This window comes from Myodes glareolus, chromosome 15 (genome assembly GCF_982192425.1).
Source record: "Myodes glareolus chromosome 15, mMyoGla1.1, whole genome shotgun sequence".
Lineage (NCBI taxonomy): Eukaryota > Metazoa > Chordata > Mammalia > Rodentia > Cricetidae > Myodes > Myodes glareolus.
In genome coordinates this window covers 6,524,093-6,551,199 of record NC_142040.1, presented here as the reverse complement: position 1 = coordinate 6,551,199, position 27,107 = coordinate 6,524,093, and the positions used below count along the sequence as shown (strand labels likewise).

General features: G+C 37.2%; 1 protein-coding gene across 9 annotated transcripts in view; it reads right to left on the bottom strand.

The window, feature by feature from the left end:
• Window positions 1-27,107, bottom strand: part of Arb2a (ARB2 cotranscriptional regulator A) — a 415,675-nt gene that overhangs the window by 73,636 nt on the left and 314,932 nt on the right. Inside the window, exon 10 of one of the 9 annotated variants that reach the window (XM_085676906.2) lies at window positions 16,979-17,179. The exons of the other annotated variants lie outside the window; for them this stretch is intronic. Coding sequence (XP_085533032.1) covers window positions 17,160-17,179 — 20 coding nt within the window. The 3' untranslated portion in view covers window positions 16,979-17,159. Of the gene's footprint in view, window positions 1-16,978; window positions 17,180-27,107 lie in introns of those variants that run through there. 9 annotated transcript variants of the gene reach the window in all.

Here is a 27,107-nt window from a genome sequence, read left to right as displayed (position 1 = left end):
ATAAAGACAGCCAGCTTATGAAAGGACAGTATTGACCAGGATCGTAGAGATGACAATAAAATACACGAGTAGTGGCTACTAATTCTCAGGTTTACCTTATAACTTAAATCTCCTGGTCCTCTTAAAGCAAACAGACATTTCTATATTATGTAAATGATGTAAAATTTTAAAATCCAGTGAGTAAAAATGTGTCAGAGAATATGTGACGCCAATGTCTAAGTACTATTATCTTAGGCAAAACCTATATGGAGGCCTTTACAAAACCCAAATATACTACATTGCTTCTGAGTAATAAAGAATTCATAAATTTATAATAGTAACCAAATGAAACTACAGACTAAACTTTCTAGATGACAATATGGCTCTCTTAATAACTGAAGGCTGAAAGACGAGAACAATGTAACGTGCACTAGATTCATATTGTGGGGAACGCATCAGTACCTAATGTAATGCATGCACACATTACTCCCCTGCTTTGAGAACAGAGTAACAACTGTAATATTGCTCTGAATCAAAATAACCGAATCTGTCACTTAGCATGCTATCATGTTTGCACTTCCATTATTGCTCACAGAATAATTGTAAGCTTCTTTTTAACTTCTATCTGAAGCAGTTTATCTTTTTAAAAATGCTACTGAAAATAGGTTCAGTATGAATTTCAAAGTCAAAATCAGCCACTGTATTCCAGTAGATATGTACATACATGTACTTATGCAGATATATTTTGATAAAATGTGGCTCTTATGTTCAGAGAATGGCATTTTGCCACCACAATTTGCATTGTTATAATGGGTTATTGATTGATTTTCAGTTTAAGGGACTAAGGTAGTATTCAGTAATGACACTGCTACCTGTTTATTGAAAGTGCATAAGGTTCACTCACCCCAAGCAATTTAGTCAATAACCAATTTTTATATTTCTATCTTCTTCAAAATTTCAAACCAATAATCGCTGTTTTTTTGTAATTATTTCAGTATCACTGTAACCCTTCCCATGGCAATCAATATGGGTGCGACCCATTAGCCAAAAATCTGCAGCACTGCAATGCGAACATATTAAAAATATTGATCTTGCAAAGCTACTGATGTTTTGATTGACTTTAATGTTTGTAAGCAGCAATAACAGAATTTCAATGACTGAAACAAACTTTTGATTAAAATTATAGATTTTTTTGGGTGGGGAGTTTGTGATTTTACTAGCTTAACACATATTACATGGCTTACTTGCCTGTCATAAATGAGTGCACTCAGAGACACTTATCCAGTTCCTTGTTTGTAAATATTTCAGCCCACTATAGTTCACGCATCTGTAATCTACTTTGAAGTACTCTGAGGTTCTCATTATACAGCATAACCAGGTGGAATTTTCAGAACTAAGATGGCAGGAATGGACAGCTTTAATCCTTTTACTACCATACAACCTTTGGGATGGCAACCTTTATTCCTAGGTTAAATTCCCCAAATATAAAATGGAATTAGCCTTGGAAATCAATGAACATTTTTATTACATTCTGAGATCAATGGAGAGCAAAGATCATAACTTAAACATAATGAAGACTCTATGGCCCAAAGATAAGCCTTTTAAAAGTAGTTTAAGGTCAGGTGTGGTGATGCACATCTTTAATTCCTGCACTCAGGAGGCAGAGGCAGGTGGATCTCTCTGAGTTTGAGGCCAACCTGTTCTACATAGTGAGTTTCAGGACATCTAGAATGACATAAGAAAGACCCTGTTTCAAAAAATAATAATAATAAAAAACAACAAAAACCAACAAAACACATGACAACCCCCTACAACATCACTCCCCTGCAGATGTTCAGTGACTGCCTGGCTATGCTCCCATTCTATGTATGATGAGCCTCGGCTCTTAGCAGGTACAGTGACAGTCAAAGTCATTCCTTCCTGAGACTTTTGCTAACTGCCATTTCTAAAATTTTTGGAGCACCAACTTAATCTACCTAAGCACCACTATCAACAACATATGCACACTTATTTTTTTAATGGTCTTAAATTTAAGCTCTGTGCAACATGTCTTTTTATATCCTCTTTGTTGAAAAATGCATGACATCTACAACAGTGAATTAATTATAAGAAGCCTTCATAAATACATATTTTCAATGAATAACTGCAGGAAGGACTCAGTAACATAAAGCAGTTGGGTGGCATTCAGGTAGTGAAAAGAAAGGATTTGATTCTTGAAACTTTCAAGCATTATTTAATATTCTCTTTTTACCTCTGCATTATCAAAACTAAGTGTCAAAGGAAATTTGGGCTCATATGTACTGTGTATGTTTTGGTCAAAGTTCATGGTTATTTTCAAGTTTAAGACTGTCAGTATTTGATCATTAATATTTATTTTATAATCTATTTGTTTGCTCAATTTTCCCACCATATTATAATTGTTACTTATTCACTTTTAATTTTACTTAACAATATTTCATTTAAATAAAGAAGAATAATATGTAAATAAAATCAGCCTTTTCTTGTTCTATTCTCCTCACGGTCATGTAGTTCTTCAGTGGGTACCAAGGTGCATCTTGCAATTGTTACTCTTAAATTCTGTTTTCTCTCAAAGTATCCTCCACCCATATATTTGTAAGTATTCCAGCAGTATGGAGGCAAGCTTCTTAGTCTTCCCCAAAGGCTATTATTACAAGACGCTTCACTGAGCCATTTGTTTGTGTTTTGGTGGACGTTAGAAGGTCTGCAGTTTACAACTACAGCTGAGTTATCCTAGCTTACTTACTTACAAAGTAAATGGTCCTTGATATACTGATTTGTAAAAGATCCTATGTCTTAATACCAAGAGTCCTAAGGAACAAATAACAATGATGATGCAAATCATGAATGGCACACTAAAGGTTGCCAACAGGGTTAGCTTTTTTCTTATTTTAATGTGTTGTTAATGTGGAAAAAGGACTAAAAAAATAAAAGTATTTATCCCTCCTCCCCATCACTGCTGGAAACAAGACAGCTGGCCCTGTTGGCATGCCTTTTGTGTACTTACTTAAGCAAACAGGTGGTCAGAATTAGAGTCTGCCTATACACACTGTAGTGTAGAAAGTAAAATGGGAAAAAAGATGTTTAGATTTACTATCACAGTCTTGGGAAACTGATGAGTGGCAGAATGAAAGATAAACTATTTCAAAGAAATATTTATGGGATTAAATAGTCAGAAGGTGTACTCAGTTTGCTGGGAAGAAGACTTTACACAAGTATAGGTGACCTAAGAAGACGCTTCATTCTAAGCACTAATCTTTGCCTATAGCCTCTCTTTAACATGGTTTAGTGGTTACAGTGTTCTGACCTCACATGCTCTTCAATCGATTCCTGGAAGCCACCTTTAGTTTTATAAGCATGTACCTTCAGGTGGCCCAGCTTCCTAGCAGGCTCCATCTGATCAGTCATCCCTGAAGTCTATTAGTGGCCATAGGGCTACCAATCTGGCAAGCTTTAAACGAGGTATCAGATGCTATGTAAGGTGCAGGAGCAAGCTAAGCTACTCTTTCCAGAGTACAATCTTTCTATTCTGATACCACAAAATAGCTTCATGGAAAAGGAGTATATGTGGTAAGGAACATCTGCATGACTGATGATCAGTAAAATATTCAAAACAATGATGAATTTTAGTATAATTTTAAAAGTTAACTTTTCAGTACACAAGTGCTGTGGGACAATGGTCTGTACCCTGTCACTTGTATTTTAAATAAATGCTGATTGGCCAGTAGCTAGGCAGGAAGTATAGGCGGGACAATCAGGAAGGAAGTGGAGGCAGGGCAATGAGAATTCTGGGAAGTGGGAAGCTGCAGTCTACAGTCATCATCCAGACACAGAGGAAGCCAAACACAGAGCAAGCAAGATGTGACTGTGCCACTGAAAAACGTACCAAGCCACATGTCTAACACAGACAAGAATTATGGGCTAATATAAATTATAAGAATTAGTAAGAAGTTTGAGCTAATAGGCCAAGCACTTTATAATTAAAGTAGACTTCTGTGTGTTTCTTTGGGACTAAACAGATGTGGGACCTGGTGGGACAGAAAACTCTGTCAACATACAAGTACAAAAAAGTTTCCTGATATAAACTTTTTGCTGAACAATAAGGCTTTCTAAAAAGGAAAGTCTGCATACACAGGCAGAACAAGATCCCTGGGGCTAGACGTGAGTTTATCTGCCAGTACTGGGCTTGGCTCTGCTCTCCACTGCTCACAAGAAAGGCAAGACACTGTGAGGTCATCTAGGCAAATGGTAAGGCTGTGGCCCTGACATCAGGCATGGAAACACCAGTAGACAGAAGCTTCTGCCTGTTCGGTTGATTTGGAAGCACAAGGGATGTTACTGGCTACAGTCACACTCTGATTTCAACCTTCATACCACTGGGACAGGTAGGCAGATTACCAGCTGGAAATATCCCACACTAGTGAGTTAACAGAATACATGAAAACTCTAGAATAAAAAGAAGCAAACTCACCCAGGTGAGACAGACGGCAGGAAATAAATTGAGAGCGATAATAATCAAAATAGAAACAAAGAAAACAATGCAAAGAATCAATGAGACAAACAGTTAGTTCTCAGAGAAAATCAACAAAATAGACAAACCTTTATCCAAACCAACCAAAAGGCAGAGAGAGCATATCCATATTAACAAAATCAGAAATGAAAAGGGGGACATAACAACAGACACGGAGGAAATCCAGAGAATCATCAGGCCATATTTCGAAAATCTGTACTCCACAAAATTGAAACACTTAAAGGAAATGGACAACGTTCTGTATATATATCACTTACCAAAATTAAATCAAGACCAGGTAAACAATTTAAATAGACCTATTACCTGCAAGGAAATAGAAACAGCCATCAAAAGTCTCCCAATTAAAAAAAAACAAACAAAAACAAACAAACAAACAAACAAACAAACCCTCAGGGCTGGACAGTTTGAGTGCAGAAATCTACCATAATTTCAAAGAAAAGCTAATACCTATACTCCTCAAATTGTTCCATATTACATGTTACAATAGAAACAGAAAGAACACTGCCAAACTCTTTTTATGAGGCTACAATTACCCTGATACCAAACCACACAAAGACATTACTAAGAAAGACAATTACAGACCAATCTCACTCATGAACATTGATGCAAAAATACTCAATAAAACACTGGCAAACCGAATCCAAGAACACACCAGAAGAAATAATTCACCATGATCAGTCTGCTTCATCCTAGAAATGCAGGGATGGTTAAACATACAAAAATCTGTCAATGTAATCCACCATATAAACAAACTGAAAAACAAAACAAAACACATGATCATATCATTAGATGCAGAAAAAGCTTTTGACAAAATACAACATCCATTCATGATAAAGGTCTTGGAGCGATCAGGGATACAAGGAACACACCTAAACAAAATTAAGGTAATATACAGCAAACCAACAGCCAACATCAAACTAAATGGAGAGAAACTCCCAGCGATCCCACTGAAATCAGGAACAAGAGGTTGTTCACTTTATCCATATCTATTCAATATAGTACTTGAGGTTCTAGCTAGAGCATTAAATAAGACAACAAAAGGAGATCAAGGGGATACAAATCAGAAGACTTCAAACTCTCACTGTTTGCTGATGATATGATTGTTTACATAAGTGAGCCCAAACATTCTACCAAGGAACTTCTACAACTCATAAACACTTTCAGTAATGTATCAGGATACAAGATTAACCCGAAAAAAAAAATCAGTAGCCCACCTTTACACAGATAAAGAATGGGCTGAGAAAGAAATCAGAGAAATATCACCCTTCACACAAGCCACAAATAACATAAAATATATTGGAGTAACTCTAACCAAACAAGTGGAAGACCTGTATGACAAGAACTTCAAATCTTTGAAGAAAGAAATTGAAGAAGATACCAGAAAGTGGAAAGATCTCCTATGCTCTTGGGCAGGTAGAATTAACATAGTAAACATGGTAATCTTATCAAAAATAATCAACAGATTCAATGTAATGCCTATAAAAATCCCAGCAAAATTCTTCACAGACCTCAAAAGAATGGTACTCAACTTCATATGGAAAAGGAAAAAAAGACCTGGAGAGCCAAAACAGTCCTATACAATAAAGGAACTTCTGGAGGCATCACAATCCCTAACTTCAAACTCTACTATAGAGCTACAGTACTGAAAACAGCCTGGTATTGGCATAAGAACAGATGGGAGGACCAATGGAACCGAATCCACACACCTATGAACACCTGATTTTTTAAAGCAAAAAAAAAAACACCATAAAATGAAAAAAGAAAGAATATTCAACAAATGGTGCTGGCATAACTGTATACCAACATGTAGAAGAATGAAAATAGATCCGTACCTTTTGCCATGCATAAAACTCAAATGCAAATGGATGAAAGACCTCAACATAAAACCAACCACACTGAACCTCATAAAAGAGAAAGTGGGAAGTACACTTGAACGCATTGGCACAAGAAACCACTTTCTAAAAATAACCCAGCTAGCACAGACACTGAAACAGTTAATAAATGGGAACTCCTGAAACTGAGAAGCTTGTGTAAAGCAAAGGACACAGTCAACAAGACAAAATGATGGTCTACAGAATGGGAGAGAATCTTCACCCACCCCACATTGGATAGAGGACTGATCTCCAAAATATACAAAGTACTCAAGAAATTGGTCACCAAAAGAACAAATAATCCAATAAAAAAATGGGGTACAGATCTAAACAGAGAACTCTCAACAAAGGAATCTAAAATGGCTGAAAGACACTTAAGGAAATGCTCAACATCCTCAGCCATCATAGAAATGTAAATCAAACAACTCTGAGATTCCATCTTATACCTGTAAGAATGGCCAAGATCAAAAACATTGATGACAACTTATTCTGGAGATGATGTGGGGTAAAGGGAACACTCCTCCATTGCTGGTGGGAATTCAAACTGGTACAACTGTGTTGGATAGCAGTATGATGATTTCTCAGAAAATTAGGAAACAACCTATCTCAAGACTCAACAATACCACTTTTAGGTATATACCCAGAAGATGCTCAATTACACCACAAAAACATGTGATCAACTAAGTTCAAAGCAGCATTGTTTGTTATAGCCAGAGCCTGGAAATAATTTAAATGCCCCTAAATGAAAAATGGATAAGGGAAATATGATATAGTTACAAAATGGAATACTACACAGTGGAAAAAAATGACACCTTGAAATTTGAGGGCAAATGGATGAATCTAGAAAAAATCATATGGAGTGAGGTAGCCCAGACCCAGAAAGACAAATATAATATGCACTCACTCATAAGCAAAATAAAAACTATCATAAATTTACAGATTCACGTCTGGGCCCTCAGAGTCTCTGTCTCTGTCTCATTCGCTCAGTGGTTGCTCCCCTGTTCCTGTGGATTTTGCTGTCTCAGGTCTGCTCTGACCCAGGTCGCTGGTGCAGTCCTGGTCTGCAAATGTCCCTGAACTGGATTGGCTCCTGCTCCCGTGAAGCTTGCTTTCTCAGGCCCACTCCCGCCTAGGTAGCTCCTATTCTAATTTTTATTATTATTATTATTATTATTGCTATTATTATTTAGATGCCTGTTTTCTAATGAGGGAGAAAAAAAAGAAAGTGTGTAGATTTGGATGTGTGTGGAGGTGGGGAAAATCTGGGATAACCTGGGGAAGGGGAAAAATTTTATTGTATGATAAAAAAATCTATTTTTAATAAAAATTGAGGGTCTTGCTGCTGCCTTGGTGGAGGCCACTGTGATGGTGGGGATGAGATTGTTTGGTGGAATCATACTCACAGAGTTTAGTTTTTACAAGAACTTTGAGACTGTAGGGCCTGGAGCCAATGCTTGCAGGGCAGTATTAGGCCTCTCTGGGAGGTCTTCCTGTTCAGAATGTAACAGGATAATTCTAGATTGTCTGCTCTGTCCAGTTGAAAGACATTTATGCTGCAATTCAAACTCAGGGCCACTAGAAGAACAGCTCTTCACCCCTAAGCCATCTATCTCTCCAGCCCTTAAAGACCTTTCTCAAACAGGAAAGATACTACCATCTTCTCCCCTGATTGTTGCTCCCATGGGAGTGACCAAGGGGGCTGAAGCAGGATAGGAACAGTTATGAGGAGCCTGGAGAAGCCTGATACCTGTCCTGGGCCTAGAGAATTCTGGCTGCTTAGTACCTTAGGGACCATCTGCAGATTTCTAGGACTGGATTGCAGAGATGTGAAGAAGATGAAGCTATGACCTAGCAAGTTCAACTGACTGTCCTGTTGTCAGGTCTGGAGGTGAGGATAAAGGCATGAGGAGAAGTACAGCAATGTGGCCCATGACACATGTCTGACACTAGGTACTTCTTACTTTGTCCTAATGAGAGGCACCTGGCAGTATCCCATGTCTCTGCTCTGGGTGTTCCTGCACAATGGACACCCGCCACTACAGTCTTTAGTCTGTGTGGAAACTCCAGGAGCCAGAACCCACTGTCTGCGGCTTTTGGGGGACACCGACACGTGCTCACCACCTTTTCTCATCAAGTATCCCTGTTCTGGGCTTGCTTGAGATGACACACTAGGAAGAGGTCAGACCAAGCCTTCATACACAGAGAACAATGTGTTCTTTGGCTGAATTCCTGGAAGTCTGTACTAAATAGGGAAAAGAAGCTTTTAATGTTAAATATTACTTTTCCTTAAGTCAGAAAGAATTCAGATGAAGGAAAAGACCATTCAAATGTCAGAACTTGAATGCATACAATGTGAGTTAAATACATGCTGGTAGTAGACTTGGCTTCACTCCAGCTACAAAATATTTTAGCTTCATGGGGTACTAATAATGGGCTAAAATCTTAAAACATAAAACATATAGCCTAAAATCTTCTTGTATCTTAGAAAGTCCAATATTTTAATTTCTCATGAAATTTACAAACCTCACAGATATTTTAATCATGTAAACATTTTAAACAAAAGGGCTGGCAATTGTTGAGAAGCATATTGGAACAAGTCCTAATGGAGATTTGTTGATCTTTTCAAAAATACACTAGCAAATCTAAAACATAGTTATCGAGAACTTGGAAGATACCTCCGTAATTTATAACTATTTTAAGATACATCAGATCAGGGCCTGACATTTCCTGGTATCATGCTTCTAAATTGTAGGGTAAACCACTTGTCCCATTCAAATGAAGGCAAAATTTAGAAAAATAGTGTTTGTGTATGTGTGTGTGCGTGCAAGTATGTGTGTGAAGATGTCTTGTGCAGGTGTATAAAAAAAATCTCAAATTCTAACTACTAGCTGCCCCTCCCTTACTCTTTGATTAAGCAAATATAGGTCAGAGTTTGAGAATAACAGACCTCCAGTGAAAGCTAAACTAAACTGGAGAACTGTGAACGGAGTCCACCGTGAGGCTGAGGTTAGGCGCCCTCCTTATGCGTATACATGCATAGAGACACCTGTCTGACTCTGTAAGAAGATGAGTCTAAAAGTGCTTAATTTAAAGTATCATTTCCCCCCCACATATTGGCCTTAAAATTTTTGATGAGGATGTGTCCAGGAAAACACTTTGTGGATTACTCAAAAACTTACATTTGCAAATATCATATGACAACAATTCCTTCTGAAAAAAACAAATATAGTTTAAATAAAAACTTAAATATGAATATTCATGTAATCTATAACAATAAAAACACAAGACAATATAAATGCCTTGCAGTTTAAGAGTGCAGAATGTAGTATATTCAACACAAAAATAATGAACAACTGATACATGCTACAACATGGGAAAACCTTGAGACTATGCTAGGGCAAAGAAGCCAGGCAGAAAAGCAAAGATGACAAGCTTCCATGCCTATAAAATGTCACTATAGTACATGCACAGGAGCAGAAAGATATTACTGTTGCCAAGGGCTGCGAGTAAAAGAGAGCGGCTAAGAGTGACTCTAAAGGGCGAGGGGATTGCTTTTAGGAGTTATGGAAAAGGTTTAGAAATTAAGTAGTGACAATGTTTGGACAATGTTTTGAATGCATTACAGTGGTATGTTCTGTGGTATGTAAATTTTGATGTGATAAAAAATTCCCAGAATGCTTTCTGATTTTATTATAATTTGGTGGAAGAAAGATATGAGTAAAACCAATTTTTCTGTTGAAATTAAAAATTGGGTAAAATCATAGATAACCTTTCTAAATATTCGTAACAGTTCAATTCAGTGTGTTGATCAGGCTGTACTCATTGAAGTGGACAGTATCCAGTCATCTGGGTAGTTACCGGTATTCTCATAAGAATATATTTACCATTCTGGCAAAATAAGAGAAGAAAAGGAGGGCAAAAATTTGCTTTGTCTATAATTTTCAAGTAATGAAGTAGATCTACACAAGTTCAATGGCTGACCTAATTATCAAAACTTTAAAAAAGCAAACAATAATTTACTGAATCAATACATATGAAGCACTTAGACCTGAGCCTGGCTAATCTATGGAAGGTGTAAGACTTAAGCTTCAGAATCACAGTTCACAGACGCTGGGGTTAGTGAACTTCCCAGTAAAGCACACAACCTCAGAGCTTTCCAGTGGTCCAGTGAAGAGGGACATCTGGGGAGCAACATGATACATTCTTTCATGTGCAAGAGACACGTGATGAAAAACCAGGCAGAGGCTGTTATCACCTTGGGCCCCAACTATTTTTGAATTTTAAGTTGGTTGCAATTCCATTTTTAATTTTTTGGAGTGAGTCTCACGTTGTTGTCCTGGTTGACCTGGAACTCACTATGTAGATCAGCAATCAGATCTACATGGTAATACCTGGTTGGCCTCTGCTTCTCAAGTGCTGGGATGAAAGGTGTGTATCATCAAAACTGGCTCTCATAGAAATTCTTTTTATTATTATTCTTTTTAAATTTTTGGTTTTTCACAACAGGGTTTCTCTGTTTAACAGCCCTGGCTCTCCTGGAACTTGCTTTGTAGACCAGGGTGGCTTCGAACTCACAGTGATCCACTTGTCTCTGCCTCCCAAGTGCTGGGATTAAAGGCGTGCGCCACCATCACCTGGAAGAAACTCTTAAATAAATTTCAAATAATCATGTATATTTGGAGCTCTTCTGGAAAACTTGCTGACTCTGGGCCTGTATTCCTGCATGCTGGCAATCAACAGACGTTTGAGTTAATACTGCCCACCATGAAACTGAGGCCCTAATTATGATTAATGAACAGAATTATAACTCAGAACCAAGTAGTAAGAGCTGAGATTAATCAGAAAATACTAATGATATTTGTTAGTTTCCCTAACTGAGGGTTATACACATGCTGTTACCTCCTAAATTAGAATTACTAGAGTACAGATGGAAACAGAGGGGACTGGAGTATTCAGAGGTCATCTGTATGGACAGAAAAACCATGAAGGACAACCTGTTCCCTACACTGCAATTATTCAGAAACTGTTAGGTTTTTCCTTTATGAGAGATAATAAATAGTTCAGTTTGATTTGTATGTTAAATAAAACAAACAACACACTTTATCTGGAATGTTTTTCTTAGTTTACATACGTCATTTCTTATGCATATATTTTAACTCACTCTTGACCTGAACTAAACAGCTAAGAAAAAAAAAAAAGTAGGTTACAGCATACCAAATACCCTCCCTCTGCTACTTCACACTTCCTGGTGCTAAAACATGCTCTGGCACTGAGATAAACGTCAGACACCGAGAGTGTGCACTCTGACCATAACAACGAGCTTCAAGCGCGCCTGGTGACTCTGGCCAGGAGCGCTTCAGAAGCCCTCAGTCTGGCAGCTTCCTCACTGCACATTTTCTGAAGCACTTCCCTGTATAAAGTTGGACAAATTTTTGAAATCTGGCCTTTGAGAGAAGACAGAGTAAAACAGGATAGTATTATGGTTCACTACTTTTTTTTTTTAAAAGTTGCACACATACTTTTCCTATCTGTTGCTGTAATTCACAATGACTAATCACTAAAAGTGATTTGTTTTAGTTTCATTTTCTAACAGTAAAACCTTCTACTGTCATACCATGACACTTAATTCCTATAGACACTAGGAATTTATCTCTTACACATGTTGACATGATTGCTAGGGAATTTATATTCATATTTTATATTTATTTTACTTTTATTCAGTTTACTCTGATTTATTTCATCTTTGCTCTGAAAAAGAGTTTGAAGCACACATAAATGAGCCCAGGCTAGACATCCAGTGATGGCAAGTGAAGAAACAAAAACATCTCCCTCGAGTAACTACAACGCCTCCAGCACTGAAGAAGTCAGACAACAGACTGAGAAGTGCATGGTGATGGACCTCTTCCAGATGCGGGTAAGAACAGCGACAGGGAAGATGGGCTGTGGAAGCCCGCAGCACTGCTGCTGTTCCAGAGACCGCATGGATGTACAGGAGAAGGAAAGACTAGCAAGTAGAGCAAGCCTGGGTGGAAAGCTACTGTAAAAGGCCCCTGGTCCTGACTGTCTGAGGGTGTACAGTAGGGTAGACAAGCACAACAGTCAGAAATCCAGTGGGAGAGGACACTGGCTGGAAAGCTGAATGCTGGTATCACAGGCCAGAGAAGCACACTAGGAAGACAACCTCAGGGTACACACAAAAACATGGCTTCACTCACAGAGCCTTCTTAGCTTGAGTGAAATTGAGAAAAAACTCTAACCATCATGCCAGATTAGCCAGGGACAACCTCTGGGAAATCAAAACAAACAAAGCAGAGATGTCAGCGTGTGTACTGTGATGGGGAGACACATATTTAAGATTAAATTCAAGCAAGTGCCTAAAATCAGAACTGAATAAATAAAACCTGAGTAGATTATCCTCAAGGTAAGACAGTCAGAATTTAGAGTTATACTTTCCCTACCTACCCGACAACCACATGAATAACTTCTAGAACTCAATAATAAGACAACCAAGAAATAAAAAACTCATCAAAAGTATAGATGATTCATGAAAAATGTATGTACAATTAGTAACCAAGTTGTTATTGGCACATTACAAGTTAAAAGCTCCAATGGGATAACAATGTCCATCACTAGAACGGCTGTGGTAACAAGGTAGACTATAATAACTGCTGGCAAAGCTGGGGGGAGACAGGAACCTGTAGGCATTTTTATGTAAATGTAGAGTGATATAGCTTACTATGAAAATGACTTGTATCTTCTTAAAAAGCTGATTATAATTTAATCTGGTGCACATCCAAGAGAACAGGAGCATATGCCTGCACTGATTTGAATGTGGAAGTTCACAGCAGGAGGATGAGATGCTCAAATATCTATAACTGCTGGGTGGATAATAAAATGCAGAATACTTACAATTGGGATCCTACTTAGTAACAAAAGGAAGATGATTACATACAAAAACACTGAAGAATCTCATGAACATTACTATAAGCAAAAGAAGCAGAATACATCTTTTTTCATGTATAGAATTTGAGATTTTCAAATGATTTGTTTTTATTTTTTGTGCAATGGTGGCTTGCCTGCATGAACGTCTGTATGAGGATACCAGATTCCCAGAACTGAAGACACAAAGAGTTGTGAGCTGCCATGTGGATGCTGGGAACTGAACCTAAGTCCCCTGGAAGAGCAGCCAGTGCTCTCAACAGCTGAGCCATGTCTCCATTCCCTGCATGGGTATGGTGTTTTTACAAAAAGAAAACCGATGATGAGGACAACTTGGTGAGGGTTGCAGGAACGAGCAAGATTAACACAACTGAGGACTCCAAACTTTTGGAGTGAGGGAAATATTCTAAAATTGGAATATGACATTGACTCTGAAAGTATAATTTACTAAAGATCAATGATTTACACTTAGAATTGGTATATTTTATACATGTAAACACACCTCATTAGTGTTGCAAGTAACACAATAAAAATTTTCAAAAATGCTGAAAGTTTTGAAGAAGTCAGAAAGTAGGTAAGACAACAAGGATGGGCGTGATTATTTCCATTTAGTTGCTGCAGAGGGGATGCGAATTTAACTCTGTGTTTCCAGATGCAGGGCTCAGAGAGGAAGGTATCTGTACATCAGCTTCCCAGATGTGCAAAGGATCTGGCATCTTTGAACAGAATGGTGCCTGGCTCTCACAGTGAACATTTTGAATGAAATCTAATTCAGAAGGGACTTTGGCTGGTTGGGTTATGCTTTTATGGAGCAAAGTTTGAAAGTATTGCAATGTAGGATTTTCATTGCCCTTAATATAAAAAGAAACAGTTGTATAGGTTAATATAAAATTCTGGGAAGCACTTCTCTTAATACAGAACCCCATAAAAGAATGAGTTGTGGGCAACTTTCTTTGAAGTTACATGTACACAGCAATGGATGATGAATGTGTTCTAGGGTGCAGAGACAGTGATTCCTTAGCTCCAAGGGTGACCCCCGTGGCAGTGGTCTCAGGCTTCAGTAGCCCCTTCCTGTCTGTGACTGCTGCTGGACAGATGCACTTTGTGCTATAAAAACAACAGCACTGTGAATAAAAGATACCTTAACACAGCTGGAATGAGGAAGTTATATAACACAAATAATCTAAAAAGAAGGCTATCAACCTCAATTCAAGACAAAAAAATGCTTATAAGGGACTGGAAGTCATAGGGCTGTTTGATATCTGGCTTCATTTATCTCATAGTGCTATACATACAAAGCATTCTTTTCCCTTTTAGATGATATTTATATCAACAAACTGAAGTTATTTACTAATGAGGTCAGCTTATTCATCACTTTGACAAGTTCAGACAGAGCTGCTAGCCACACTATCCATGAATGTTCTCCAATGCCTCAGAGCTCTGAGAGGCCCATGGAGTCCAGTGTCTAAAACTACTTCTTCACTGGCAGGTTCTAAGTGCCTTGCACCCACAGTGTAAACCATGTTACATAATATAAACTATGTAATGCATGTGTGTGATTTATGAGTCACTGACCTGGGACTGTCATACATCATATCAGTCTCTAGAATTCAAGCTCTCCCTTCCTCATTTGCAGTTAATGTGCACTGCTGGAGACTTAAGATGCTTCTGGTCACAACTTTCACGGAACATGGAATTCCAGGTAGATTTGCCAGTCCTGAAGTCTGCCAGTAAAGGTTATAGCTTACAGCTCCATATATCCTCTTGGCCACCTGCAACTTGGACTCAGGAAAATATTCCTATATTTCTCCACCAACTATGGCGTTGAGGATGCAGCTTTGGGGAAGCATATTATTCACTCTTTAGGGTTTTCCACCCCATTAGTTATATCACCACCCCAGATTCACACCAACTATAGGCAGAAAAATCATCTTACATATTAATTACCCACATGGCACATCATATTCCTGTAGTAAGAGTTTTTGTTTCAATAAAAAAGTTAGGCTCTTGCCTATATAACTACAGAAGTCCATTTAACTATAAAGTTCTACTCCTTCCATAATGAAATTTTACTGCTCATAAAAGTGAACTAAGAAGATTTTACTTATATGGATATTACAATCACTTTTGTTTATTCTAAAAATTAAAGAAATCTATAAATAGTTCTGCAACTGTAAAATGTAATTACAGGTACAGGTCTAAACTCCTAAGAGTTTACAGAGGAGTGCTAATGTGAGGCTAGTAAAATGGAAGTATACAACGTTATCACATATGAACAGAATTTGAAAACTATGCTAATGTTTTAGAAAATGCACCTTTAGGTTATTAATTTCAAATTTGCCATAACCATAGACTATTCTGTGGCAATCCCCAGACATGTTGTTACATTTGGCCATGACATGTGTTACTGTAGTTGTACACTGTTACCTTTGCACTCTATAGTGAGTAGCGGAGCACCACGACTTAGCACTGCCAGGGAGTGTTTACGTTGGTTCTCCAAAGGTTAAGAAGCTGATTATAGCTAAAATCAGCTTTGCCTGGGGCTTCAGAGGCTCTGTGTAATCAAATTAGACAAGCAGGGCACAGTGTCACCTAACACAAACCAGTGCCACTTTCTTCTCTGCTCGACCCCTCCTCCCCATCCCATTTATTATGGAAACAACTCATGCTTTCTGCTTTTAACAAGTAATTTAAAAAGACTGTCTTATAATGAATTTGGCATGCAATTTCCTAAGATGTCTACCTGTTTAAAAGTAACAAAAGCATAATAAGAAAAATTTGAAAACAAAATTTTTTCAAATAAATTTTTGAGGGAAAAGAACATATATGCTATTTAAAAGAATAAGATCACTTTATTGTAAAAAAAAAAACCTTGCAAACAAATAAACAAAAAACCCAGCTATATGAACATTGCCACTCAAACTTAAGTGACTGCCCCAATGCACTCTATACATTCCAATGAACTATACAGTAGAGTAGCCACATCTTTTTGAAACGAAGTCTTTATGGAGAAACACTAGAATATTTTAAAGTATTTTTACAAAAGTCAGGTGACAACACTACCTAGTGTAAACATTATGAAGTCTTTCTAGCTTTAAAGAGACAGTTTTACTTTGTAGACAATTGAACAAATTTATTTGTTTCTGAGAACTCAATAAACACACCAGATAATACATTGATACGTCTAAGGGTCCCCAGCAACTCACGGCTCTGCTGAGTTTTCCCTCTCTACCCTGAAGCCACATAAGCCAACTACATAATGGACATATTCAAGAAGGGCGTGTATTGACAGGGTTAGAAAAAAGACACAGCTCCTTCACACAAGCACTTTCCACAGGTTCCATACTTAAGTGCAGTATGGCATATTAGTCAGGTCTAAATCTTGCTACTTATGAGACTAAAGGAAACAGATAGCTTAGACATTGAAGGCTATTAAAAATAAGCAATGGCAAAATTAAATAAAAATTAAAAATTAGTTCAACAAAATTTAAAATATTACTAAAATAATAGGTAATATTTATTGTGTCTTTACTGTTCCTATATTTGATTTTGAACTTCAGTTCAGATTATACATAATTTATTACTTTCCTTAAAATACAGAAACAAAAAATGAATACAAAAATGAGTGATCAAGAGAAAATAACTTTTGCTAATGATTTATTCTGAGCAAGAAAAGCAAAACATGTTATTTCAAATTTCTTAAGTCATAAAGAGTCCCTGAAGAAGCCCAGTCTTGCTATTGCTCAGGCAGGCAGTCTCTGCTCATCCAGCAGTACGCAACAAGTTTGCATGTGCTTAGCTTTTCTCGCCATAGCTATATATCACATTTCTGTGCTGCAAGCTGTGTAAAAGAAAATCAATATGCCAGGTTTAACAAAAGGACAAGAAACATGATGCTCTCCTATATTTTCAATGAACCTCAAATGACTCTGCTGTTCATACTCAGCATACTTTATGACAGAGAAATGCACTCTTCAATGGGAAAAACTACAATAGAATGAATTATATAAATTCAGAACTGAAGTTCTGCCTTATTCCATAATAGAATTTATTTAGAAGCATGATAGTCTCATTCCTTGTGCATAGTATATCCAGCCATTTACAACTCTTACTTCTCTTAATGAGGGCTTAAATATACTCTCTAGGTCAGTATAAATGTATACTACTTATGATAATATTTTGAGATATATACTTAATTTAGGTTTAAAAGACTTTATACATTTTTACAAGTGAAATTTATGATATAGCACTGAAAAAAAAACCCATAGAGGATCTTGAGCTATAGCTGCAGCTAATCTACTGCACATTTTGACATATTCTCTTATTGCTGCACATACACGCTGATATGCAGAAGTAGATAAAGTAGTAGTAAGTAGTAGGAGTGGTCATGACCAATAGATCAGCACAGAGTCTTCTCAGCTCAGTGATGTGGAACTAAGTATGGCCAAACAAGTAGAAACCTGGACTTCAGCCAAGGGACTCGGAACTGTGCGAATGGCTCCCGAGCCCAAATCCCTTTTCTGAGTAAAGTGAAAATTGGCTTTGGAATTGTTAAAAGGACCAGACATGCAGAAAATAAGAAAGCAAAGAAAGCTCAGAGAAATACATGTACACATGTGGCAATTGCTTTGGTAAGAATTTGTGAATGGATTAACGATGCACAGCTGAGAAGCGGGTGCCACCGAACAGTGCTGAAGGCAGACTACTATACAGCAGTCAGATTTCTACACCTGTTACAAACACACCACTACTGTGCCATTCATAAGACAAATTTAATTCATAGATTAATGATGCCATTAAAAAGAGGATAGGAATATGTTCCCAATCAGAAACTAACACTGGAATGATTTTTATGTATTGGGAGATGTTAATATTACTAGAAATAATCATTTTAGTGACATTCATAATCTTGCTTCAAAACAGACTATAGTTACAATATTGCTAAGACCACATCAGTGAAATGAAACTTGTCTGGTATTCAAAAAAAATCCAGGATAATATCATTTGGAAAATAACCCCAGAGCATAAAAGTCATAATTTAATTGCACATTGACATAAACTCTTGTAAGACCCTCTCAAAAAATGAAATGGCTGGCTTCTGAGGAAGCATACCCTAGCTGACCTCTAGCTTTACAAACATGTACATACATACACATGCACACCTGTACACACACAACACAAAAAATTTCAAATACACTAGTAGTCACATATAATCTTCAGTTAATTGTATGGCCTTAATATAGACTCGGGGAATTGGAAACAACACTGGTAACGGCAAAGAAGGGATCTGCCCTTTTTACTTGGAGAATCCTATATTACTGAGAAAAGGACCTAAGTGTGTATAAATGGTTTTAGGTTAAATGACAGTTCATATAAATTTAACACATTGTATCTTTTCCTCACCTTTATGACGGTTCTTGATAGCATCTCCTCCTACACAGGAAGTCATCCATTGATAAGATTTCCCTATATCGTTATTTCCAATGAATCAAATCACTGTCTGCTTCCTATGTAGACTACTGGTCTGTTGTTGAGGCAAAACTGCTCATCTTTGGCTGTCTTCTTTAGATGCCTTTCAATGGGTCTCTTCTGTGTCATTTCTTTAAAGCCAATAGGCTAGGGACTTCCTTTACTTCTGCAAGTACTATTCAATGTCTGCAACATTATCCTCTCTTCATACCTGTCCACACAGGAGATTTCCCTAAAAGTTTATATGCATTAAAATAACAAGATAAATTTAAAGATCTTTCCCAAATTAACCTATATTTTTACCTCAGCTCTTGTCCTTAGTCAAAATAAAATAGCTCTTACAAACTGAAATATTTGATCTACATGAATTCTTTGGCTATAGAGTGCTGATTTAATGGTGTGCAAATAAAGAAAGGCATGAAAAAAATAACCCAGAGCTATAAACAACCATGAAAACAATCCACATGGTTATCTAATACTTGAAATGATAAGGGATTCAGAGCCACCTGTTGCCCAAAGGCACATGTTAGTCACTCCCGCCATTCTGGATGCCTCCCGCTGTGTTGTCACCATCCCTTTCCCTTAGTGCTGTCTCACGAAATGATTGCGGTCAACTGTCAGTTATGAAACTGTCTGCAGACAAAATTTCTACTACTTTGAACAAAAATAGTCTTTTTTTCAAGTGTTAAACCTTCTGTGTATTTTCTCATCACATCTCAATGTGATTCCTGCATCCTCTACTCCCACAATTCTCCCTTTCCTGCCTGTTAAGAGGCTCTGTGAAAAGGCTGTCCTGTTCCCGGGCTTCTGCTCCTTGTAGTATGTTTCCTACGTAAAGCCAATCATCTAAAAATGTTCATTACCATTTATCATTGAAAACAAAACTTTTAAAATCTTTTCACCCCATCTATTTTGTTCCCCTTTTTTATATAAGACAGACAGAAAATACTTTGGTTTCTGAAAATTCTTATGAAGTCTCACTCTGAAACAAAACATACTCTTTCATTTTCCTCATGTTCACTTTTCTGGGCACTTTAGACTTGGTTGTTTCATTTACCAGTCTTCATTAATATAAGATACCTGTAGCATTTTGCTGCATTCCTTGATCTACTGAGGTCACCATGACTTTCCCTTCTCCTTTTCAAATCCCTCTGACACCCATTTAAAAAGTCTTGTTTTGTAAAACAATGAAATGAATGACTAGACTGAAGTCAATAGCTACATGTCATTCTTATCACTTAATCATCAACTTTTTGTTCACATCTTTTTTTGTTGTTGTTGTTGCTGCTGAATTTATTACAGGAAGTTGGTTGCCAAGTGCTGTATGATACTTCCAACTCATTACTAGGTGGTGATCCAGGCCAAGCCAAAGGTTGAGGAACATTCCGGGTTTCTGCAGGCACGGTTCCAAGGGCCTGAGATGTGGTCAGGACATCAGGTCACCAGACAGATGGCATTCCTCACCAACAGGCTCTGGGCACCGACTTCACAGCCAGGTGCACACACTCAGGGCTGGCTAAGCAGACTGATGCTGTGTGTAGAGGGCGTGGCCCCATCCCATCCACCCTTGTTCACATCTTTTAAGAACTATACAATGTGGAGCTGAAAGAGATATATATCAAAGTTTCTTTGCTCTAACAGATCGAGTGTATGGACTTCCCTTATCAAGGCCTTGAAAAGTAGGTTGGGATGCTGCTCAGTGATAGCAACAGGCCCTGGTTTAAGTACCAGCACCAAAAAATAAGATGGAAAATAGTCACAAAAAAAATGGAAAACTTGCGCTTTATAATGTAGCCCATTGTGTTTCTGAAAACAATTCCATCACTATATTGAGCCCATTTAATTTCCACAATGTACAATAGAAGTCTTTGTTGTCACATCCATTTGAAACTTCATGTCTGGTTGGGGTTAGGAAGAACTAAATCACTAAGTACCTTTTTGAGTTCTTTTGGAAGCTGAACTTTTAGATGTGCAGACCATCTCACAGATCTCAAGAGGTGTTTTCTCCCAATGGTACCAAATATCTACCATCATATGTACTGGGGAATTCAAGGAAAATAAATTTAAGAATTTAAGTGGACCATTAAAACAAAACAAAACAAAAAAAAAGATTGACTTCAATTGACAAAAACTATACTTCTGAGAGAGAGAGAGAGAGAGAGAAAGAGAGAGAGAGAGAGAGAGAGAATAGTTAATGTAAGTTTCAAAACTAGTCAAATTGCTGAGAACAATTTTCCGAGTGCTGAGCCCTGAATGGGTTATCTCTAACACCTCCTGCCTCAAGGCTCAGGGAACACACTAGACGGGATGGAAAGCACAGAAGAGCTGAAGGACAGTGAGGCGTGCTGGGAAATGCTGCCTTTGGCACACAGCATGACCATTACACCGTGAACTCAACTGCAGTTATGATTACCTGCAAAAGACCAAGTCAGTGAAAAGACTGAACATTTCAACAGGCTACACTAAATGGACTCAGTGGGTCATTAACAACACTTAAAAATGAAGGGGTGAGGGTGATGTGTTGGGAGTGCGTGGGGTGGAGGCGGCACGAAGGAGTTCCTGGGGGGAGTGTGAGGGTGAGTTGAGGTTTATATAATTCTTTACATGCATGAAGTTGTCAATGAATAAATAACACAATTCTATTGTTTAAAAACATATAAAATACAGTGTATAATATTTTAATTCCAACCTGAATAGTCTGATCATGAGTTTTTATTTCTTTTTCTAAGAGAAGCATGTACTTCCAAGTATTATTACATCTTAGGTACTTATCTATGTTTTTGATTTTCTCCTTTTCCTTCAGGATTCATGGGGCCAAATCACCCATCACGCTGTTGCCGGATGTCTAAATAGATAGAAGCTATACACACAATCTTACATACATGTATATATTTTATTTTTGAAACATTATATTTAATGTCAGTAAACACCAAAGCCTTGTAGTAAAAGGCATAATACTGGAAGGAGTAAAGAATAAATGGCAAATCCTAAAATTCAACAAATGTGCTAATTCTCTGGCCTGGCTTATTTAAGAAGCAGCTTTAATACGTAGTTTGGAACAGGGCAAGGTGGGAGCACATGAGAGGAACCTCTCCAGGCAGCTCTGTAAGAGGAGTGGCTGTGAAGGTGAAGTGGCTGTCACAGTAAGAGCTGCAAACAGGAAGCGCCCTAGGCTTTGAAGTTAGTTCAGCTTTGATGTTGGACTCTCTCAGCTACCCTATGATAGGGTGGAGGAGGGAAAATAAGACTTTCCAATTCTGTCCTTGGTCTTTTTACTCAAGAAATCTTAGCATGTAAAAAGGACCAGTGTTTCTATGAATTTTAAGTATAGCATGGGCCTGCCCTCTATTTTTAAAAAGCTTCAATTATTGATGCAATAGTCAATGCTTTTTACTCATTTGAGTATTTGTATATGCATAAAATAATCAGAATATATGAATCAATTAGAAGGAATTAACATTAATGATGATTTTGTTTTCTTACTATGTCAGGTATTACTCATATTAAATAACTGGGTGTGTTTTCTAATTTAAGAAACTTACAAGATCCACGAGCTTTTGGTAGGGAATTAAAACTTCCAAAAAGCTATAGACTTCATGAAATCCACAAGTCTAGAAAAGCTGCCTTGTATTAGAAACAAAAGACAATACTACCAGGAATACATGCGAATTAATAAATCATAACCAAGAGAACGGAATAAGAATGCCTTGTAAGTTTTATACTGAAAGAAAATGAGAAGGGACTTCCTGTTCAGGCAGAGCACTGTTGGTTTCTCTAGTTCCACTTGTTTGCCCACACTTCCATATACTGACTGCCCTGCAAGCATAAACTGTCAGCACTATCAAAATACTCTCATGTTTTTGAAAGTTACAAATTTTACTTTATTTCAAATATTTGCTGTATTTGCAAATGAATTATAATTATGTTTCTGTATTTTATTTTTTGAAGTTATAACTACAACATTTGCCTCTTGCCTTGCATTTTCTTTAATTGGTGATCTATCTATCTATCTATCTATCTATCTATCTATCTATCTATCTATCTATCCATCTATCAGAATAAATGTCATTTATATTCTGATACACTCCTCCTCTTCCTTTTTTTATGTAGTCCTATAAATCTCATCAGGATCTTATGCAAGCTAGGCAAGTGCTCTACCACTGAGCTACATTCCTGGGTTTCTAACATTTTCCTTACATCAACTTAATTTCTTTATTTGCTTAGTTCTAAGTGAAATAAAACAAACTTAATCTACTTTTGTATGCTATATATATCTTTTTCTAATACAAGTCACATTGAAAATAACAATTCAAACAAACTACAATTCACTCACAAACTACCTATGGGTAGTTAAAATATGAGGAGCACTCTGTTCAAGGGGAGAGGCAGTTACTTAAATACAAGGCTATTTCTTGTATGTAAATGAGAACTAATGCACCTAAAATATTCCAATGTCCACATGGCTGGAGAAGTAGGAGAACTGGAGGAAAGCATGACTTTATTTGGAGTTGCATGGCTTGATGATACTCACCTTGAATGTTTGTTTAGTTATCGAGACTTGTCCCTGCTTACTTTATAGACAGCAAAGAATCAAGAGTTAAAAAAATAAAAACTTTAAAGTAAAATACTGAGGACACTCAAGACTAACGTAGTAATCTAAAAGTTAAAAAGAAAAATGTTTCCTTCTGAATCTTTATCAGCAGACTGAAGCAGTTGCCTATTGCTTCAAAAGTAAAAGGATTCTAGGTTTTCTTGGTAGAAATTAAAGAAACTGTCACACAGGCATGGCTTTGACGGGAAAGCAAAAGAACAACAGATGTTCTACGGCAGATATGAGGAAGAGACAAAGCAGGATACTGAAGAGGGAAGCTGCAGTGCAGGAAAGTAGAAGTGATGCTCTGCTAAATCCCTGAGTGCATGAGAGTTGGCTGCAAACATAAACAAAGCCACTGGTAAGCAATTAAATCTGAAGAAGTAGCTTATAAAAGCGGAATATTTACTGTGAACAAATCACTTATACAACACCTGATTTAATAGCTGGAGTTTAAATTTTGTTCTTATAATGCACATTAAATGGTAACAATGCATCAAATTTTATAACGAAGCAAAATGGCAATTCCAATGTATTGTAAGAAGTGTAGGACAAGAACATTAAAGCAAATCAGAGTATACTCTTTCAGCTACAGTGAAGGATTGAAAATCTGCAGGCACTTGTAACAAGGACTCTAAGATGAATTTGCCATTCCCAAAGTCATCTCACTAGGCAGGAAAGAGGAACTTGGCATGTGACCAATAAATTACAAGAGAGCAACACCTTGGGGTTAAAGGGCACTGATGACTTCAATAAATCTCCCCAGCTCAGGCAACAGATTAAGCTGTGGGATAGGACGCCCTACAACCTTAACCTGTTAATACCACTAAATTCTTAAGAGTGACCTCTAGTCTGCTCTCCCATATTAGTTGTTAGTTACACTAATTACAGCTTAGATGGTATTGTTGGTACCAGTTTTCCCCACCCCCAAAGACATGCAGAGAAAGGTTATCTCTAATAGCTTCAAATAACTTCAGCAAGTTCTGCTGTGCGCATTAGGAGCACTTACCTCCAGCTTTGAAAGAGTCTTTTATAGACATCAAAGGACAGACACTAAAAGCAATGTGTGTTTGTGAATTCTATAAAGCATTTCATAAAGAAAGCTTGTAAAAGTATGAAGAGAAACTTCTGTGACTAGATCTTTAGAATGATTTGTAAAATCTAATATATCATACTTTTATGCTTATGTTTAACAAAAGGGGCTTGTGATTTTGTCCAGAGGGAGCTTGTTTTACTTTAAATTTGTTAGGTAAGTAATCTATCCAAAATTTATGATTTTGAGAAATGATAATGAAATTTCTACCATTATTTTAAAGAACTATTTAAAGTCCAACATTTTTATTAATGTTAACCTAAGATTATAAGAGTTGAGCATAGGATTCCAAAGCCTACAAAGATTCAAATACCATCTGTGATGCTGCAGTAAATTTTAAACAAGGCACTAAATTCGAACAGAAACATACTACAGAGATTTACAGCCAGAGAGTCATGACTGAATTATCAGGATTAATATTAGCTTTACACATAGGAACTACAGGTTCTTAATGGCAGCACAGTTTTACTTTGCATGAAATCTACAAAGTTCCCACTAACTCTTAAAAATAAGTTATTAGTATCTAAAACTATAAAACTATGAAAACATAAAAAGTAGAAAGGTGGAGCCAAAAGGTAAGCTAAGATAGCATAATATTATGGAGCTTCTGACTGTGAGAGCCAGTAGCAGATCTCTGACTCTTGTGCCTACTCCTGAGAGACTTGCTGTGTCCTCTTCCATATGACAGTCTTTGCTTCATCTTATTACATTTTATTTTGTCATGTTTGGTTGTTATCTCTTAGGAGGCTGTTCTTTTCTAATGAGAAACAAAAAAGGAGTGAATGCAAAGAGGAGAAGATGAGGGGAAGACTGGAAGGATTAGAGGAAGGGGAAAATACAATAATCAGGATATTATATTGAATGAGAAGAGACTATTTTCAGTTAAAAAAAGATAAATAAAGAAAGGTAAGCTAAGGATGCTTGAGGCAAATAAAGTAATAAAAACCTGATTTTATAAAATAGATATATTAAGTAATGATATCTAACATCAAAAGAAGAAACTGTTTTACAAAAATAGATTTTAAAGTCAAATCTAGTGTTCCTATAAGATGCTTACTAGCAAAAATCTGATGTAGGTGAGACACTGGTAAGTGAAGAATCACAAGGGTCAAGCAGCCATCCACACACAGCACCCCCAGTTTGCCGTGACCGAGTCTCACACACTGGACACTGAGTTCTTTGCCAGTGTCAGAGTTTGGTTTTACTTTGTTCAGATGGTCACTGTGCCCTGGTTCTTCCTTCTTGGATCAAGAAACTATGAGACTTATGAGGTAGGCTCATCTTTCTGAGTTAGAGGCCATCCTGGTCTACACAGCAAGTTTCAGGACAGACTTACATAATGAGACCCTGTTTTGAACCCCCACCCAAAAAAGATATATTCATGTATGAGATTTAGGAACTATTTTTAGTGAAGCAAAGAAACAAATAAAATGAAAAATACACAGAACTTGAAAACTTCAAAATATTTTTCAAATATAGATCATTACATTCTTTCATTGTTTACTACATGACAGATACCAATGAAAGTAAGATCAGGAGAGAGAATCACCATGGGGAATGTATATATAATAGATCAGTTGACTGGTATGCACAAGGCCCAGTGTTTGATCAACAGTACCATAAAGGAAAAAAAAAACAATGATGAGGAAGAAATACCAAATACTTGGAAATCCTGAAATATCTGTGATTCACCTTTGAAATATTAAATTTGCTATTTTAGCAGATAAAGCAAGGTCAGTACTAATAAACTATCTCTATGTGCTTTCAGGTCAACTCTGTTGCCATAGGATAGTGTTCTTGTACACTGTGAAGATTTGTCACTCATATTAGTTTAATAGAACACTGACTGGCAAGTAACCAGGCAGGAAGTATAGGAGAGACAACCAGATTAAGAGGATTCTGGGAAGGAAAAATGCAGAGATGCAGTCACCAGCCAGACACAGCAGAAGCAAGATGAGAGAATGCCTTACTGAACAAAGGTACCAAACCATGTGGCTAAACATAGACAAGAACTATGGATTAATTTAACTTGTTAGAGCTACTTAATAATAAGCCCAAACTAATAGGTCAAACAATTTATAATTAATATAAACCTCTGTGTATTTCTTTGGTACTGAATAGTTGAGGGACCATGCAGGACAGAAACTTCCATCTACACTCTGGCCTAGAGGAGAGGCAGCACTGAACTGCCTTGGGATATGGTTAGGTAAATGAATACATTCTTTTTTGAAGGCAGTGAGGGAATACTACTATAAGCCATATGGAGGGCTTGCAGAGCAGTCTCTCCATGCTGTCTCCTATTCTGGTTTGCTGTCTGTCTCTCCTCTTAGACCCCCTCATACCTCCTGGTGATGACAAGTCTTCCAAATGGCCACATGCCTTTCACTGGCTCCTGGTTGATTTCTCTGAAGAACTAGCTTGTACAGTCCTCTAAAACTTACCATTTTGGAGTTCTCCTTAACCTCTGGATTTCATTCTTAACTCAGTATGTGCACTCCTTGTCTATTTCTCAATTTTTTTTGTCCTTTAGATAATGCTGAATGAAGAACAAGCACACTGAGACAATGTTGATGTCTATAAGAATATGAGGAAGAAAAGATATTTGCTAAGTGCCAG